Source organism: Ailuropoda melanoleuca, chromosome 10, assembly GCF_002007445.2.
Source record: "Ailuropoda melanoleuca isolate Jingjing chromosome 10, ASM200744v2, whole genome shotgun sequence".
Taxonomy (NCBI): Eukaryota; Metazoa; Chordata; class Mammalia; order Carnivora; family Ursidae; genus Ailuropoda; species Ailuropoda melanoleuca.
This window is the reverse complement of record NC_048227.1, coordinates 96,235,628-96,252,775: the sequence shown is the minus strand read 5'-3', so window position 1 is coordinate 96,252,775 and position 17,148 is coordinate 96,235,628. Positions and strand designations below refer to the sequence as shown.

Here is a 17,148-nt window from a genome sequence, read left to right as displayed (position 1 = left end):
TTAGTTGAATGATATTTGGGGAATAAGGAGAGACACAATCATGGGATAAGTCTACCATTTTGGATCTGAAAAACCCTTGAAATATTATGTCATTTTTTTGGTAGATTTTGTGTGCAACAACTGAAGGCAAAGGAAGAAATAAATATTCTTTTCAGATCTATAAAGAACAATTTCTGAGATAATTTTAGAGGACATTAATCTTAGTCAAATTTTGAACTCAAGTATACAAGAATATGCCTTTATTTTTTATAACTGAAATTAATCTGTATCTCAAGCACTCATTATGTTTCTTATTTTTTTTAAATCTCAATTTATTATCATCTCATTCAATTCAGGTTTACCCCAGCAAGTCCAGCTTTCGACACCTGCTTTTTCCCTGGAATTATACTATAAAATCCAAAGAAAACTTTAATGTCAGTGATTATATCAACCTATCCTAAAGCAATAGATGCCAGACTCAAGTTCTATTGTAATTGGAGGACAACTGTATTGGTAACCTATTGCTGCTGTAGCAAGTTACCCCCAAGCTTCCTGGCTTAAAACAGCACAGACTTATTATTTCATAGTTCTGGAGATCAAAAATCCAAAATCAATATCAAGATATTGGCAGGGCTGTATTCCTTCTGAAACTCTAAGGAGAGATTTTTTTCCTTGCCTTTTCCAGCTTCCAGAAACGTCCTGCATTCTCTGATTCCTGATCTACTCCAAGCTGCGGCATCTCTTCAATCTCTGCTTTATTGTCACACCTTCTCTGACTCTACTGACTTCCACTTCGCTCTTTTAGAAACCCTTGTGTTTACACTGGGCTACTTGAATAATCCAGGATAATCTTCCTATTTTAAGATCTGTAAATTAATCATATCTGCAAAGTATCTTTTGCCATGTAAGGTAACATATTCATAAGTTTCAGAGTTGAAGGGATGGACGTCTTCAGGGGCCATTTTTCTGCCTACACCAAAGAGGTGGCAAACTTAATCTATGGTATATAAAATACTAACACAGTAGCTAATATCCTACCACAGAGTAAACCAAAAATAAGGATTTTGTTTGTTTGTTTGTTTATTTGTTTGAAGAGAGAGAGAGAGCAAGCAAGCACAAGCAGAGGGCAGAGGGAGCAGTAGACACCCAGCTGAGCAAGGAGCTCGATGCTGGACTCGATCCCAGGACTCTGGGATCAAGACCTGAGCCGAAGGCAGATGCTTAACCAACTGAGTCACCTAGGTGTCCCCTAAAATAAGTTTTTTGCTAATGAATTCTTATATTGCAGACACTTTAAAATGTAATTCAAATTGAAAAGGGATAATGAATTGCTAATTGTGCACTACATATTCATTTATAAATGTAAGCCAGGATAAAAATGAAAGTTCCTCTTTTTCCACGTCAGGCACAAGCATCCAAACCACAGAAAAGACCTCACTCAATGACCGAAGCACTGAGATGAATTTTGTATAATACATTAAAACAAGTCCTTTTAAATTCAAGTCATATGTAAATCAGGAGGCAACTTCTTTAGAGATTATCGTTTTAGAGAGCGTCACTAAAAAGCTATTCATTTTGTTTCAGGCACAATAGGCTGATCGGTTAAATGGTAGGCAATTTCTATTATTTGAAATATATCAAAACCTAAACCCCTTAGAGATTTCTTTTCTAGTAACTCATAGGAAAGCACCAGTCTGCAATAACAGAGAACATGAAGAGAGCAAACTAGAGGGAGGGAACAAATGGGAAGTGAGAATATCACTGGTAGGAAATAGTATAGGCCTCCCAGAATGGGACCTGCACTCACAAATAAAATCTTTGTGACCCTTTGCAACTTTTGTCCAATGGCAGACAGAGATGGAGTTCCATAGAGAAAGCTCGGATGTGGGAGGGAAAGAGGGGCAAGAGCGATGTTCACAGATAAGACCCATTTGAGGCACTACCAAGGCATCCTTTTGTTCCACAGGAGGTAGGGAAAACCACAGGGGAGCTCTGGGAAAGGTTCAGCAAAGAGCTAGCAGAAGGATCAACACAAGCTAGCTCAGGCTGAATTCCTAGGCTAAGGCTTCTGAAATCTAAGAGATAAGAAAAGTTGAAGACACAGGAGACCTAGCAGAATGGGACACACAGGTAGACATTGCTTCATTCCCATGGAGGAAGTGAGATGGGAAAGGCTGCCACTAAAACAGAGTGGGATGGGGTTCTTGAGGCTCCTTGGGTGTGAGAAGAGAAGCAGAGCACTGTGTTTGGAAAAGTCTGACTGCTGAGGTGAGTACTCTGGCTTCCTAACAGACTGGCCTCTGGGATACCAGGAAGGTAGGGCGGGCTCTGCAGAGATGGGGATGAGACTGGGGTGGGCTTCAAGGGAATCTGTGTAGAATGCTATAAATGCTATAAATTTTGACAATTTTAGTACCGGGCATGAAAGAGAGTGAGGGGAAGAACACTTTGGAGCCCTATTCCCTGCTTTGCCACTAAATAATTATGTTACCTGCGGAAAGTCACTTAGTCTTTCTGGAGTCTTAAGTAAGACTCACTAGGGGACTTTTCTGTGTGAGTTTCCAGGGTCATGGCTTTTGTGATCTACTTTGTACTTCTTAATAGTACATACCTCATATATTTGATATGATGTAACAACATAAAGACCCTAGAGAAATGCCTGCTATGTAATAAGTGTTAGCTCTTACTATCACTCCTTTCCTTTCCCATGACCACTTGTGTAGTCCAGACTCTTATTGTCTCACATTTGGATGACTTTAATGGTCTGTGTACCATTTTCCCTATCTGCAGGGTCTCCTCCACATAACTCCAACCAGAAAGAACACCAGCCTACTGATTCTTAAAGACCAATCAATGAAGCCCCTTAAATTCTAAGCACAAGCAAGATCAGGGACTGTTCCAAAAGCACAAAATTAACATGTACATATTTCTGGGGAAAGCTCCTTAGCTTTCATTAAACTTTCAAAATAATTTAAAAAATTAATCTCAGACTACTTAAATTGGTGCATGTTTCTAAAGCACCTCATTCATCACTGGATTGTTCAGATCGGAGAAGAATTTCCCTACTCCATTTACCTGTGCACCCATCTACTAAACTACTTCATCCTCTTTTAACTTTTCTCACATCTCCACCATCTCCTTACCTATCCCTAAGCTATTTCCTGGAGAAAATAGATGTCATCAAGATGCATTTCATGAGCTTCCACTGTGACAGCACCCCAGCCAGGTCTTAAGGGTTGGTTTGATCCATCTTAGGTACTCCCTGCTTGCTAACCTAAATCCCTTGGTCCATAGCAGAACTAACCTACTTTCCTTGAGACTTGTAGACTGCTGGCCTTAAGGAGTGAAGGATCAAACTTTCCTAGAAGATAAGACCTGACCACAGTGACGCCAGCAAATCTGTTCAGGGTCATGTCGACATACGGGTAACCACCTGGGCACCAGCATCTCCTGCATGGAGCTTCTCTCCCTTTTCCTGCGTCTCCCCATTTAAAACCTTTCAGGTTCACTTGGACGGGGAAAATGGTCTTTGGGACACTAGACTGCCGTCTTCCCAGGTGTCAGTTCTTGAATAAAGCAAATGTTCCTTCCCTACCCTCACTTGTCTCTCAAATATTGATCTTCAAGTGGCAAGCAGCTGAACTTGACTTTGGAACCCATAACACTACCACCTCTTCCCCCCATTCATCCACCTTTGGCCTGTTGAAGAGTACTGTGCCACACAAAGGTCAAGCCCGCCCCTGGTGTATCATTCATTTGCTCTTCATCTTAAGGGTATCACTCAAGCAAAATCTCCCTTTACCTACAGCATCACCAGATTCCCTGTTCTTGGATCTTTCCCTTCAGCATGCAAACATGCTTTTGATATTTCTCCCACATAAAAACGAATTCTTCAATCTCTTTTACCACCAGATCCCTCCCCTCTTCTTTGCTCTCCTATACAGGAAGACACCTCAAAGAGTCATCAGTGTTCACAGTATAGACACCCCCCTCCCCATTCTCTTGGACCCATTCCAGCCCAACTTTTATCCACATTATTCTACCAATACTCTTATTGTGAAGGCTACTGATGACAACCAATTCTATTAATAGTTTCCCATCTGATCCAAAATAAAACCAGAGTTTTGCTATGACTTAGGATGCCCTATGTGGCTTGGTTCTTCGTAACTTCTCCCTTGTATCTTAGTCATTTTCACTACTTAAAACCAAATTGGTCTCCTCTCTGCCTAAAATATTAAGTAAGTCCCCACCTAAGGGCTTTTGCATCTGGAATTTCCTTTGTCTAGAATGTTCTTCCCATAGAAACTGTCAGCTAAATTTGTCATTACTTCCAGGGTTCTTCTCAAATTCACCTCCTACAGAAACTTTATCTAAAATTTCAACCTTCTTTTTCAACACTTCATATCTTCTTTTCCTGCATTATTGTTTTTCCCTCAGCACTTGCCACTTTCTACCTTAATATGTATTTTACTTAACTATGCTACCATCTGTTTCCCTCAATAGAATGTAAGCTCTATGTGGGCAGGAATTTGTGTCTGTTTTGTTCACTATATCATCAGAGCCTAGAACAGTGTGGGACACATAGATACTTGTTTAAGAAATCAACAAATGGATCTTATTTTACACAGTGGCACATATAAATCTGCTAATGATGCCTTCTTCCTTTGAAAGACTTTCTTTACTTATTTTCCAGAACTTCACATTTTTCCAATTTTTCTTCTATTTTCCTAGCTTCTTCTTTCAGTTCTTCTTAGCCCATTTGTTCCTCAACATCCCAATCCAAAAATGTTGGAGTGCTTCAGGGTTATAGTTGAGTTGTACCCCCTCACCCCCACAAATTCATATGTTGAAGTCCTAACTCCCAGTACCTCAGAATGTGACCTTATTCGGAGATAGGGTTTTTACAGCAGTAACCAAGTTAAAATGAGGTCATTAGCATGGGCCCTAATCCAATATGACCTGTGTCCTTATAAAATGGGGAAAATTTGGAGACACACACACAGGGATGATACCATGTGAAGATCAAGACAAAGATCTGGGTAATGCTTCTATAAACCAAAGACTGCCAACAAACCACCAGAAGCCAGGGAGAGGCTAAGATCAGATTCTCCTCCTCAGTGCTTTGGAAGAACCAATCTAGCTAATACCTCACACAAAATTTTGCCTCCAGAACTTCATTTGTGCTCTATTAAATTTCTCTTGCTTATTCCCCAGTCTGTGGCACCTTGTTATGACAGCCCAAGTTAATTAATACACCCAGGGGTTATGTGTTGATATTCTTTTTTAGCTACATTTAGTCCCTTGTGATTTCACAACTTGCGTCTTTAAATCTCATTTCTATACTGAAGTCTTCCAAATTTGGCCTGCAAACCCGCATGTCCTCAGAACCCCTTAGGTACGTAACATGTCCAAGGCTAACCCATCTTCCCTTGGAACGGCCTTCCCCCTCCCCCCTGGTCTTTTCCATCCTAGTTCATAGCCCTTATTCTTCAAGTTGCTCAGGCAATTTACCTTGGAATCATTCTGCACATTTCTCTTCCCTATCTTCAAACTATCCACAAAAAATCTGATGCTACTTTTGAGGCATATGCAGACTCTATTTCTCACCACCTGTGCTGTGTGGACCCCGGTCACCACCATCATCAGTTGACTGATTTCTAGCAATAGCTTCCTCATTCCTCCCCCTGCTTCCATCCTCTGCACCCCTTCACCCTATTCCCAACACAGCAGCCAGAATGATCCTGTTAAAATGCAGTTCAGATAATATCACACCACTGTCTGAAAGTCTGCTGCATCTTTTCATCTCACTGCTAAGTCCTTATGGCAGCCTGTGAGGCCCCACAAGATCCTTGGTAACCTCCCTGATCTCGTGTCCTACTCTGCCCAGTCCTGCTCCCACAGCTCCTGCCACGTCGGCTTGCTTACCACCCAGATATGCCAGGATTTTCCCCTAACTTGCACCTGCTTTTCTCTCCGCCCAGAACACTCATCTCTCAGATATCTAAATTGCTCATCAGGTTCATTTGATCAATAATCCTTGAAGGAATGAGGACTAAATTGAGAAGACTTACATTAATAAGATAAAATTAAAACTCTTTAGATATGCATTTGAATTGCATTACAATTATGTCCCCGTTTGATCTTTACGAGTGTCTTATGTGCCAATAACACTAGAAGTTTTCGGTTTTCACTGTAGTGCTTTGCATAGAAAGGTCACTTAACAAATATTTAATGATTTGTGGAATCAGAAATGAGCAAAAGATATAGTTAGCCCTGTTCACTTCAACTTCTGTCAACTGTTTTGCATTTACTGGTAGTTCTAGACTAGTCTCTCCTTATATAGCCATTTGTTCTAATTGTAGCAAATGAACCTGAGGAAAATTTTCTCTTGTGATGATAATGATTCCCCATTAACGGTTAGGGTCTATCGACTCTCATTTTCTTCATTATTTCTTCATTATTTCTTTAAGGATTTTGGTAAGAATTTAAGATCCATTGCCCAAAATTGATCAAAAAAATCCCCCAGAAGTTTATTATTTCCTTGTTTTATATTACTAGACCCCAGTTTTTGGTAGGGCACATGACTATCCAGAAAAAAACAAAATATTTTCTAGCCTGTTTTCCAAATGACTCTGATCATAAAACTATGCTCTAGTCAAAGAGATTCTTAGCATAGAATATCAGTTAAAAGAGAACTTGCATGCATTCTTTGCCCCGTTTTTTCTATGCTCTTTCTTCTATCCTACCGCCTAGAATGCAGAGATAATGGCTGGAACTCCAGCTGCAATTTTGGATCATGAGGAGAGGTTTAGATTTCTGAGGGCTTCATGGAGCAATATCTTCAAACTAACCCATGATATTCTCCCTCTGGCTTTAGATGAGACAGAAATCTCTCTCATATTTAAGTCACTGTGATTTTAGAACCCACACAGAATCAAACATAGTCCTACCTCAAACATCACAAAAACTATCTAATGCCTGGAACTTGAGAGCTAAAATGAGTTACTGCTGCATCATTTAACAGAATCAAAACAATAGAAAGTGTCCGTAATGATAATCAAAGATCTTTATTTTCTCTATTTAATTTCCTACAATCCTTTTGGAAAAATAGTCATGTTTCCAAATGTACTTTCACTGAAGGAAGCTGATGACCAAAACATTATTTGAGTAATTACGGAAAAAAAATTTATTACTGAAAAACAAAGGTTCCATTCAGTTTACATTTTACACATACTTCACACAAGCAGAAAGGAAAGATCAGATGTCAGAAACAGAGGCCATTCTGTTTCTCTGAAATACCACAACAGAAGAGAGCCTTCGGCAATGAGAGATGAGAATTGGAGAGACTTTACACCTTACTCAAAATAAATGATGCCTAAAAATGTGAAAATGTATGCCACTTTCTGAAAATCTGTTTTGAAGAATGCCTTTTTATCTTTGTTTTTGGTTTTCTCTTAGACATTTTGCAGTTTATATAACACAGCATTCTAGCTGCTTAACATTCAAATTTAGACACACTGATTATGTGCTCCACGCTTCTGAATAGTTAAGTATGCTCTATAAATAAACATATCATTTGTGCTCTATTACTACCCTCCCCAAAAGCTTCACATAATTGGAATTAACCTAGTATTTACTTATCCTTAAATATATTTTTGCTAGAAAGGATACGCAGCATACGAAATTACAGGATCTTTATGAGTTAAAGACAAATTTTAGAACTCTCAAATAATATTTACAATGTAAACATCACAGTTATTACATTAGGATAAAGTAAATCACAAAATTCACAACACTATATATTTTATTTGGTTTTGATATTGAAGTTGTTTTCTTGAATTACGTGTGTAGAACTCAAAATATAATTACTTCGTCTATCATTTTCCTTCACGAATTCTGAAAAAGAAAGAATTGGTGTTTTAAGCATAAAAATATTTTTATTTACAGCATCTTAGTTTCAGTCACTCACTTGATCACATCTATTTCCCTATGCCCTTTGTGAAGAGCCTGTCATGACAGGAAATCATGTTCTGGGATATCAGAAATGTATCTCCCAAAGGACTGATTATCAAAAAGAAACTCAAACGTGAAGAGGCACTTTAATTAGGCATTATAATTACCCATTTTTAATTTTCACACATGGTTGACACACAGGATTTCCCATTAAAAGAATTTGTCCAAAGTTACCCATTCAGAAAAGAAAAGAAGGGAGGATGGAATCTCATAAATGATCTTAAGGCTTACAAAAGACACAGCGATTAATCCTCCTTTACATTTTAGTGCCTCTTGTATTTCTTAATTAAACAAAATAGACTTCTTGTTGTAAACATTTCAAGAACTCTATGTGATTTTTCTTCTTTGAGCAAAGAGACTTGTTTCTCTGAAATGTCTATACATGGTAAGGAGCGGGCAAGTGCAGGACCCTGAACGTCTGTCTCTCAAAGGACAAAAGCAACCAGTCAGGCAGGTGTCTTCTCGGACACTCTGCCCACACTTGATGACTCTCACAAAAACCTTAGCTGTCTGCTCCAGGAACTTCAGTAAGAACATGGATTGCCTTTGGTCTGAGTGTGGGTCTAGTTTAGTCTCCTTGACCTAGTCAGAGGTTATAGTCCAGCCTACCTTGGGGTTTTACAAATAAAATAGTATTGTAACAGTGGCTCCATTCATTTATATGTTATCTGTGGCTGCTTTCATGCTACAGGGACAAAGTTTGAGTAGTTGTAACAGACACCATATAACTCACGAAGCCAAAAATATTTACTCAGTGGCCCTTTGCAGAAAAAGTTTACCAACCTCCAATACAACGTTGACATAAAATTCCTTTAGGCACTGGCCAAATATTACAAATATATTTTTAGGAGCTAATGTCAACATTAATGTAACTCAGGAAAGAATTATGTCTTGTATCCATATGCACATAAAAGCAACTGAGATGACAAGCTTATCACTTAACAAAGGAAAAAGCCTACTCATGTTTTCTCTATTTAACAATACTTGCGTATAAATACTACTGGATCATAGCACCTACACTCACTTTATAGGTAAGAGAAGCTACATTTAACTTTGCTGCATGAAGCTGGCTATGGTTCAAGGAATACAATTAGAGCCAGAGTGTCTTCATATTTTCGTAATAATGAACCATGCTGCAGTTTGGTGGTATTTCCCTTACTTAAATTAAATGAGGTGCTAACCTTCATTCGTGGGGCTAAACCTTAAATTAATAAAAGCAGCATGGCTCGAGTCTCAAGAAAAAGCCAGTTTTTCCCATTAGTGTGAGTCAGATTCCTCTGTTTTATATCTCGACAGAAGGTTAGAAATAAGTCTGAGTAAACTAGGAGTGCCATTCAGGTAACAAACTGTTGGCCCATTGTGAGCTTTCTCTTTTTTGCTGTCAGAGCACTGCATGAATCATTTTCAGCTGTTACTGGGTTGGGGTCCACTTCAGATAGAAGTGTCCTTTTCCATGAGGCCTCATTGTGAGAACCCTAAGCTGTTTTTTACCAAGTGACTCTTACCTATTGCAATAATTAGATGTTTTCTCTAAGAATAAAATAAGAATAAGAATACATAGATATACCCACCACTGGGAGGTTGTCAGCAGCTTTGCCTCAAAGAGCTTTTCCATTATTTTTCTAGCTCTTCAGGAAAGTCAGGCAATTCTCCCTCACTGCTGCAGACCAGAAAAAGAAAAGTGCATGTCAAGGCTCTTCAATGAGAAAGCTTCCACGGAACTGATGATGTGTGACTTTTGCTGTTCTCTGTGCTCTGCAAAGTGCACTGAGGCCTAACCAATTATCTTTGAGATTATTACCTAAGATTATCCTTAATCTTAAAGTGTCTAAAATTATTTTTACAGAATTATAATCTGGTGGGCAAAGGCATTCATCTTGTCTGATCTTGCCCAAGCCAGATTCTTCTTAATACTCACCATCTAAACAAAAATAATTGGAATAAAAAGAGAGAGCATCCCACTTCCTACTTATTATAATATAATACTTACACACCATAGAGAAACATAGGTCTTATAGAATCTTAGAATACAAAAGAACTCATGGCGTAATTTGGTAAAATAAAGGTACTGAGTATGTATATGAAGGGAGTTCCATGTGGTATCAAATTGTTAATTGACTGCATTTTATATGTTTAAAAAACTAGTACTTCTGGGGGTGCCTGTGTGGCTTAGTCGGTTTCTGTTCAAGTCATGATCTCAGAGTTGTGAGATTGAGCCCCAGTGCAGGTTCTGGGCTCAAGATGGAGTCTGCTTGAGATTCTTTCCCTCTCCCCCTGCCCCTCCCCCTGCTCACACACTCTCTCTTTCTGTCTAAAATAAATACAGTCTAAAAAAAAAAACAAAACAAAACACAAAATATTAGCACTTCTGATAAACCAGTCCCCAGATTCAGAGTAAATGTCTCTAGAGTCTCATTTTCCACCCTAGAGGCACAGTAGAATCTAGTGGGGGAGCTCCTAAAAAATACCAATGCCTAGGTACCAATTTTCTGGCTGTTGGTTTTGGGTAAGCCCCACACGAGGATTTTAAAAATTCGCTGAGGTAGTCTCATGTCAGCCAAGGTTGAGCATTACTGCTTCCTGAGTATAGATAATGAGATAGAGAGATAGATACGTAAGCCTTCATATGTAACTTCTATTTCTGAACTCAATATAATTTCTCATTTTAGCAAGTTCTCTGCTCCTTTACCTCCTCTTCCCATTCAGAATTGAGTTCAAGTATTTCTTTACAGCCATTTGTTTTCGAAGGCGGGTATAGTTGTCAGTGAAGACTGCATCCGAGTGGCGTTTGATTGGTCCCTGGTCTTCCGAGATGCTATTGCTAAGGAATGCAAGGGAAAGGAAATCAAAGGGTTTTAACAAGAAATGATAAATGTGCGGAAGTTCCAAATTTCTTGGAGTCAGATAAAAAAGAATTCCAATGCCTAATGTGTTTTCTACTACAAAAAGACTAAAAGAAAAATATATCTAAGCCTAAGTATAGGGGAGCAAGGAATAATCCAACATATTTTGGCACTTTCTGGGAGCCTTAACACACATTCTGTACTAATTGAGCAAATAATTTATCAAAAAAAAATGGGGGAATACTAGAAGTTGTGTTCTGCCCCATTGGGAGGACAATTTCTTTAAAAATAAATTCTTTGCAAGCTTTGCCACCCTGAAGAATGCCATCTAAATATTCAGCAATTGGCCATTTAAAGAAACAACTTCCAATGCTTGGTTTGATCAAAAATTAAAAACAAATACTGTGGTAAATATTAAATTTGCTTCAGTTTATACTATGCCTTATTTTTTGCTGCATCTAGTTCAATTTGATTGTAAATTTATAAATGATTGCCACTTAAGAAAAGTAAGTATGCCAGTGAGTAGTAAGATATCACTAAAAAGTCTATTTCCCTAATCCATGGGCCTGGTATATTTTATTTAAGAATATAAGTTATTTTTCAACTAAATTGCTCATCATCAAGGGTTATGAAGTTTGAGCCAAGCAAGTAAATTGTTAACAGTGAAAAAAAAAATAACTTGCAGATTAAAAAATCATAATGTGTTTGATAAAATATAAATTCTCTTTACCCAACTCGCTTTCCAATAACAGACTCAAGGTATTTTTTGGCAGAAAGTTGACCCAAGAGTCTGCTAAAGTCACTGGTGAAAACTCCATCAGCATGTCTGGCATTCCTAAAAGAAGGAAGAAGGAGAGCCACTATTTTGTCAATGGTTTCCTAAAATATTCTTTTGCCTCATTAAACAAGAAAGAAACTAATCAGCTATTTGAAAGCTTCTCAGGCAAACTTAAGTCCAAAAGAATGTTTTTTGACAAACTAATAAGATATATTTTCTAATCACTTATATTGGGATAGATATTTCTAGCACAAAACTTTGAAAAATTAAAGAATTTAAATTTTTAGAAGTATATCTCAATATTAAGTAATGGTTTCTGGTAGAGTCTATAAAACTAATTCTCCAATACATACTGATAGAAAAATAATATATTTAAATTAGTTTCTCTTTATTTATTTATTTATGGTGCTTTATTTCTGAATAAAGGTACGTACAAGGAGAAACTATCCTGACTTTAGCAAAAACCTTTTTATACTTTTTGCAGTGACTTCTGCCAAAGTATTTGGAAACAAAATCTCTTAAGATAGAGAGGCCCTTAGGGACTATCAGCCAACTTTCCCACCTGTTACAAGGAATTTTTATACTTTGTCTTCAGTATAGAGCTGCTCTGTCTATACTTCAAGGCTGCTCTAGACAAACCGTTCTGTGTACGTGAAGAGTTTGTTGATCCTGGCTTGTTACACCTTCTTCACTTGAAAATCAGGTGTGGCTGCTAGAGCCTCCATAGATCAGGCTGAATGAAGCAAGGGTACATGGAAACCTGCAGTATTGTACTGTAGGAATAGCTTCATGGTGATGCGAAATGTAAAACATTTATATTTCAAAAACGTATTTTCTAAAATAAAATTCGACAAAAAACAAACTTACCTGGACACATCATAATAGGGTGTGTCATTCTCAGCTAATGCATTTTGCAAGATGTCGGTGTCTACTTTTAATGCAACTTGATCAGGTTCATTTGTTTCTTCAACTGGTATTCTGTCATCCAACCTATTAGGAAAACATACAGTAGAAGTATAATCTATTCCTTTCTCTGAAAATAGTGCTTATGGTTTTACAATCAGTGGAGATAAGATAATATTCTTGAGAAGTATTACCCATTCACAATATATGGATAGCACAGTTAGATTTACTGGCTTGTATGATTTAGAGTATAAATAGTGAATTTTTTAATTATCCCATAAAAGAGATGCCATGCAACTTTTACAAGCTGTATGTAACAAACATAAGGGTTACTTAGTTCAATCCTATCAGGGCATTAAGCAAAGTACACTTTGTTGGCAATATCTTCACTTTGCAAAGTTATTCACAGTAGAAAAATTTTGTACAAAATACAAACTTCAAAAAATTTTAAGTATTCTATATGAAAACTGGGAGCAATTCATATATTTGTTGGTGTTTACTATCATTTGTCAAACATTTCTCAAGAGGTGGATATTAACTGCCCTTCTTTCTCTAGGTCTGTAAGCTTTAATCCAAAGATTCAACTTAGTGTGATATATTTCTCTGAATTAATCAAGTACAAAGAATCTCTCCATCTCTGAATATTCTCTCTCTCTGAGTTATTCAAATTCAATAAATTTTGTAGGGTCTTGTCTTCCTATTTCTAACCTTATGTATTAATACAATTTTAGCGAGGGATGTACAATGCTTTACTGAGTGACTAAGAATAGTCATACTTATACTTGGAATATGACTATAGCTTTGAATGCATGCACATTTTGAACACCAGCACACTATTAAAATTATGAGCATGTCTATTTTCACTATTAGAGTAAACCTCCAAGGAGTGCGTCAGCTCCTGGGTACTTGTGCATCTTTTGAAAATGTAGTAGTTGGTAGAAGTGACAAGCAGTCCTCTTCATAGGAAGCCTAGCAATCAATGCAAACTTCAGCATTCTTGTGATTCTTTGTTGTGATATGTGATATAACCATTCATATAGAATCATTCTGTTTAGTTATACAGCAACATAAGATCTGGCTTTAAGCAGATTTCACAAGTGCTAATAGCTTAGAGATTATTCAGTCTATTGAGTATAAGTCTACCTTGAAAAAAGAATCAGAAATGGAAAAATGAGCAAAGAGATGACAATTTTGCCCTTAGATATAGTGGTGCCTATAAACTGGAAAGAAAAATGAAACTAATGTGGTTTTCATTTACTGTTTATTTCTTTAAGATAAATTTATTTTATTTCAGATAAAGCTTTAAATAAGAGTTGTGTTATAATTTCTGAATCTGAAATATGAAATACAACATAGATAACAGTGAAACTAAGGATTTAAGGTTGAAACCAAGTACATTAAAATTCACTCACTGGGGGAAGGTATCTCAGTAGATCAGTTATTCCACAATTTACAATATTGGCAAATTGATTCTGGCTAGATAGGTAGATCTGTCCAGCATGATTGTATCTATGCTTTACTAATCAACTACTAACCTCCAGATTATTTATTGATTTATCTTGATAATGAGCTATAATGAGGCAGGCAACTAAACATCTATTTTTTCCATCAGAAACTGAACCGAACTGAGATGACAATGGATAAAAGCTTGTATTACTTATCTAAAACTGGTTTCGAATGAAAAGAAAATCAAATCCTTTTTCCTCCCTGTTTGGAAATGTGATCCACCCTATCCTTAAAACTAGTCATTGACACTGAGAGTGGATTCCAGGATATAGAATAATCATGTTGATTTCATGCTCCAAAAACTTGCTTAACACGTCAACCAGAAGATATAAATAAATAGTAAGTAACTTAAAAAATTGAGTTGTCCAAAATAATAATAGGAAATTCCCATGTACATAAAGAAGGAATGTTCAACTGTCTGAATTGAAAGAATACTTACCTCAGAGCAGAGGGTGCTCCGAAAAGAGGCCATGCCAATGTGTGAGAGAAGAGCATGCTGACAAGTGCTAGCAGCACGAGTAGCTGGGACTTACTTCTGGTTTCCATCTTTGTACCTTGAAAGAGAGAATCACATCAGCTTTCCAACCAAAGATATCACCAACAAAGTAATTCTGAGTGTCTAGTAGTAATTTCTGAAGGCTCTTGTAGAGTGGGAAAAAAGTAATTTTCACCTTATAGAAAGAGTTAAACTGCAATATAATTAATTTTTAAATCAAGATTTTTTTTTTGTGACAGCTGCTTGAATAAAAATTAGGGTCTTTTCAACTGCTGCCTATCTCTCACTAGGCACATAGTTGGGCCAAGTATATGTGTAATGCCATACTTTCATAGTGCTGGAAATACCCATGGGAACAATCTTCTTGTAACAGGGTTGTAGCACCCACGTTTGGTATCTTTTCTAACTAAAGAAGCAGTTTAAGTTTCTAGTGTCTAATTAATATAACACTGGAGTATCATCTATTTAATAATCTGTGTCTATATATGTATGTATATATGCATATAAGTATAAAATTGTATATACATTTCTTTTTCCTCTTTTAATTGTAGAGATTATTAGGAATTTATTTGTTGATGCCCGGGTTTGAACAAGCTTCACTTAATAGTGCAAATCAAACAAAAAATTATTAAACTGGATATTACCACTGAGATAATTTTTACCACAAAAGGAAAAATATATTAAAAGTAATGTTTGTGCTTTTTTACATCTAATTCACTTACAGATTTCATTTCTAAATAGTTCGTAGATAGAAAACAATTTGAGCTTTGTTTTTCTTTCTGTCTATAAAAATCACAGAGTTTAGACTTAAAGAGGAAAATGAATGCTTCCTTGGTTCAAATAACTAACACATGAAATAGAAAGAACAACACTAAGAAAAAAAAAACAAGTTGAAACTTGTGAAACAAATGTACCCACTGAACACTTCAGTTAAAAATTTATATAACAGGGGAAAAAAACCCCAAAAAACAAAAACAAAAAACCACACCCACACGCCCTACTTTAATACATTTTTAAAAAGACAGTATTGAGTAAAGTATTGAGCAAGTAGGGCAAAGCATCTTCCAACCAAAAGAATTCAGAAAATCCACAAATATATAAGAAGTTAAAGCATTTCTACACTTACCAGGTGACTTGAGAGACTTGTTTTTTGTTGTTGTAAAGGAGGAACACTGTAAAGTTCTTTTCAAGAAAGAGAAACATTCAGTATACCCTGAGAAAAGTTTCAAAGCAGGAGGAGGGAACAAAAAGAAGAGGAAGAAAGGTAAAGTTTTTACTCACTTTGCCAGGGAGTGTTCCTCTGGAGCTTTCTGTATGGAAGGAGACTATTGGAGCTGTCTTAGGTGCTGAAGCCCTATGAGGCCGAGAAAGGCTCCACCAGTTCTCTTCTCTCAGAGCTGAACCAGAACTTGGTACTGGCTATGGGCTGGCTATTATTGCCGGGCAACTGCTTTTCACTCTACTCTGACCAGCATTTCAAAGCCCATCATTTTATAGGGCTTACACTTAGGGCTGAGCAATCACAAAGCTCTCTGAAAGACGTCACAGTAGTACTCCCACAGGATGAATAAGGCTTGAGTTCTTATTAAATTGTCATTATGTCTGATTTATATAAATTTATAGTGAGTAACTTCAAGATATAAAATATAAAGAGGAAATTTACTTTTCTTTAAATAAACAACAACAACAGAAAGGTATTAAGCTTAATATGAAATGTTTTAATCTTTAATTGGTAGTGATGAAATTAGGGAATGATTAGTGTTATAGCCAGGGCCATTGGGGTTCCTTCAGAAAATAAGAGTTTTATGTGCAGAAACAGATGCAGAAAAAAAACCCAACACTTATGTTCATTATGCCTACAAATGTATAATTCTCCTTTATTATAAAGTATCAATTCTAAAGCCTTTTAAAATATTTTATGCTATTCAAGTAAATCCTGATTTAGTCTTTCTTGTATCTATTTTAATTGTAAAAGTGTCTAGAAATAATTCCCCATTTCTCTATTATTACATTTCCTTTGTGTTGAAACTATTCCCAAGATAAACGTTTCAGAAAGGCGCTAAGATAGTGTAATATACACACAGTTGTATAAAGTCACAATGGTGCTGCCACCTCACATTTGTACAAAATATCATAATTCCGAATGCACTTTCACATAAAAAACCTCAAATGATCCAAAAAATAAACTCTCAGACTGTATATCTCAAGGGATTCAATTTTCCTTCCTTTGTAAAGGTAGAAATTTTCATCATTTGTATAGGTCCTTGCACTATACAGAATTATTCTGTTTCTCCCCTCCAACCCTGAATTCACACTTACACCCACACCAGCTTTTTGAACATTTCTAGCTCAGTCAATTGACAGGTTTCAAAGAACTAGCTGGAAAGCATCTGTGGAATACTTTGATAAATACTTAATTTCTGTTTGTTGGGGTTTTACTTCAAATTAGACTAGCATCTATTCAGTCAGAGTTTCAGGTAAAAATACAACCACATGAACACCTTTGTGGACAACAAAGTAAAATGCCAATTTTCCTATAATTTTTAAAAATTTCCAGTGTGTGTATTCTTTTATATTTTTGTTCATAAGTTCCTCAAGGGAGAAAGACCCTAAAGCCCCCTTTCTTTCTT

General features: G+C 36.7%; 1 protein-coding gene across 1 annotated transcript; it reads right to left on the bottom strand.

Moving 5' to 3' along the window:
* Nucleotides 1-7,058: 7,058 nt before the first annotated feature.
* Nucleotides 7,059-15,968, bottom strand: VIP (vasoactive intestinal peptide). The gene is made up of 7 exons (XM_011226270.3): nt 15,800-15,968; nt 14,462-14,576; nt 12,481-12,603; nt 11,566-11,670; nt 10,682-10,813; nt 9,564-9,652; nt 7,059-7,875 (listed from the first exon to the last, which is right to left on the bottom strand). Exons 2-6 carry the CDS (start codon nt 14,566-14,568, stop codon nt 9,607-9,609), a joined length of 513 nt encoding a protein of 170 aa, XP_011224572.1. The 5' UTR covers nt 14,569-14,576; nt 15,800-15,968; the 3' UTR covers nt 7,059-7,875; nt 9,564-9,606.
* Nucleotides 15,969-17,148: the final 1,180 nt, after the last annotated feature.

Bases quoted from the DNA above. Each gene is read 5' to 3' on its own strand.
- VIP (XM_011226270.3), bottom strand. From the start codon at position 14,568: ATGGAAACCAGAAGTAAGTCCCAGCTACTCGTGCTGCTAGCACTTGTC. The intron at 12,604-14,461 runs GTAAGTATTCTT...TTTTCCTAATAG, and splicing joins GGAGCACCCTCTGCTCTGAG to GTTGGATGACAGAATACCAG. The intron at 10,814-11,565 runs GTAAAGAGAATT...TGCATTCCTTAG, and splicing joins GTTATTGGAAAGCGAGTTGG to CAATAGCATCTCGGAAGACC.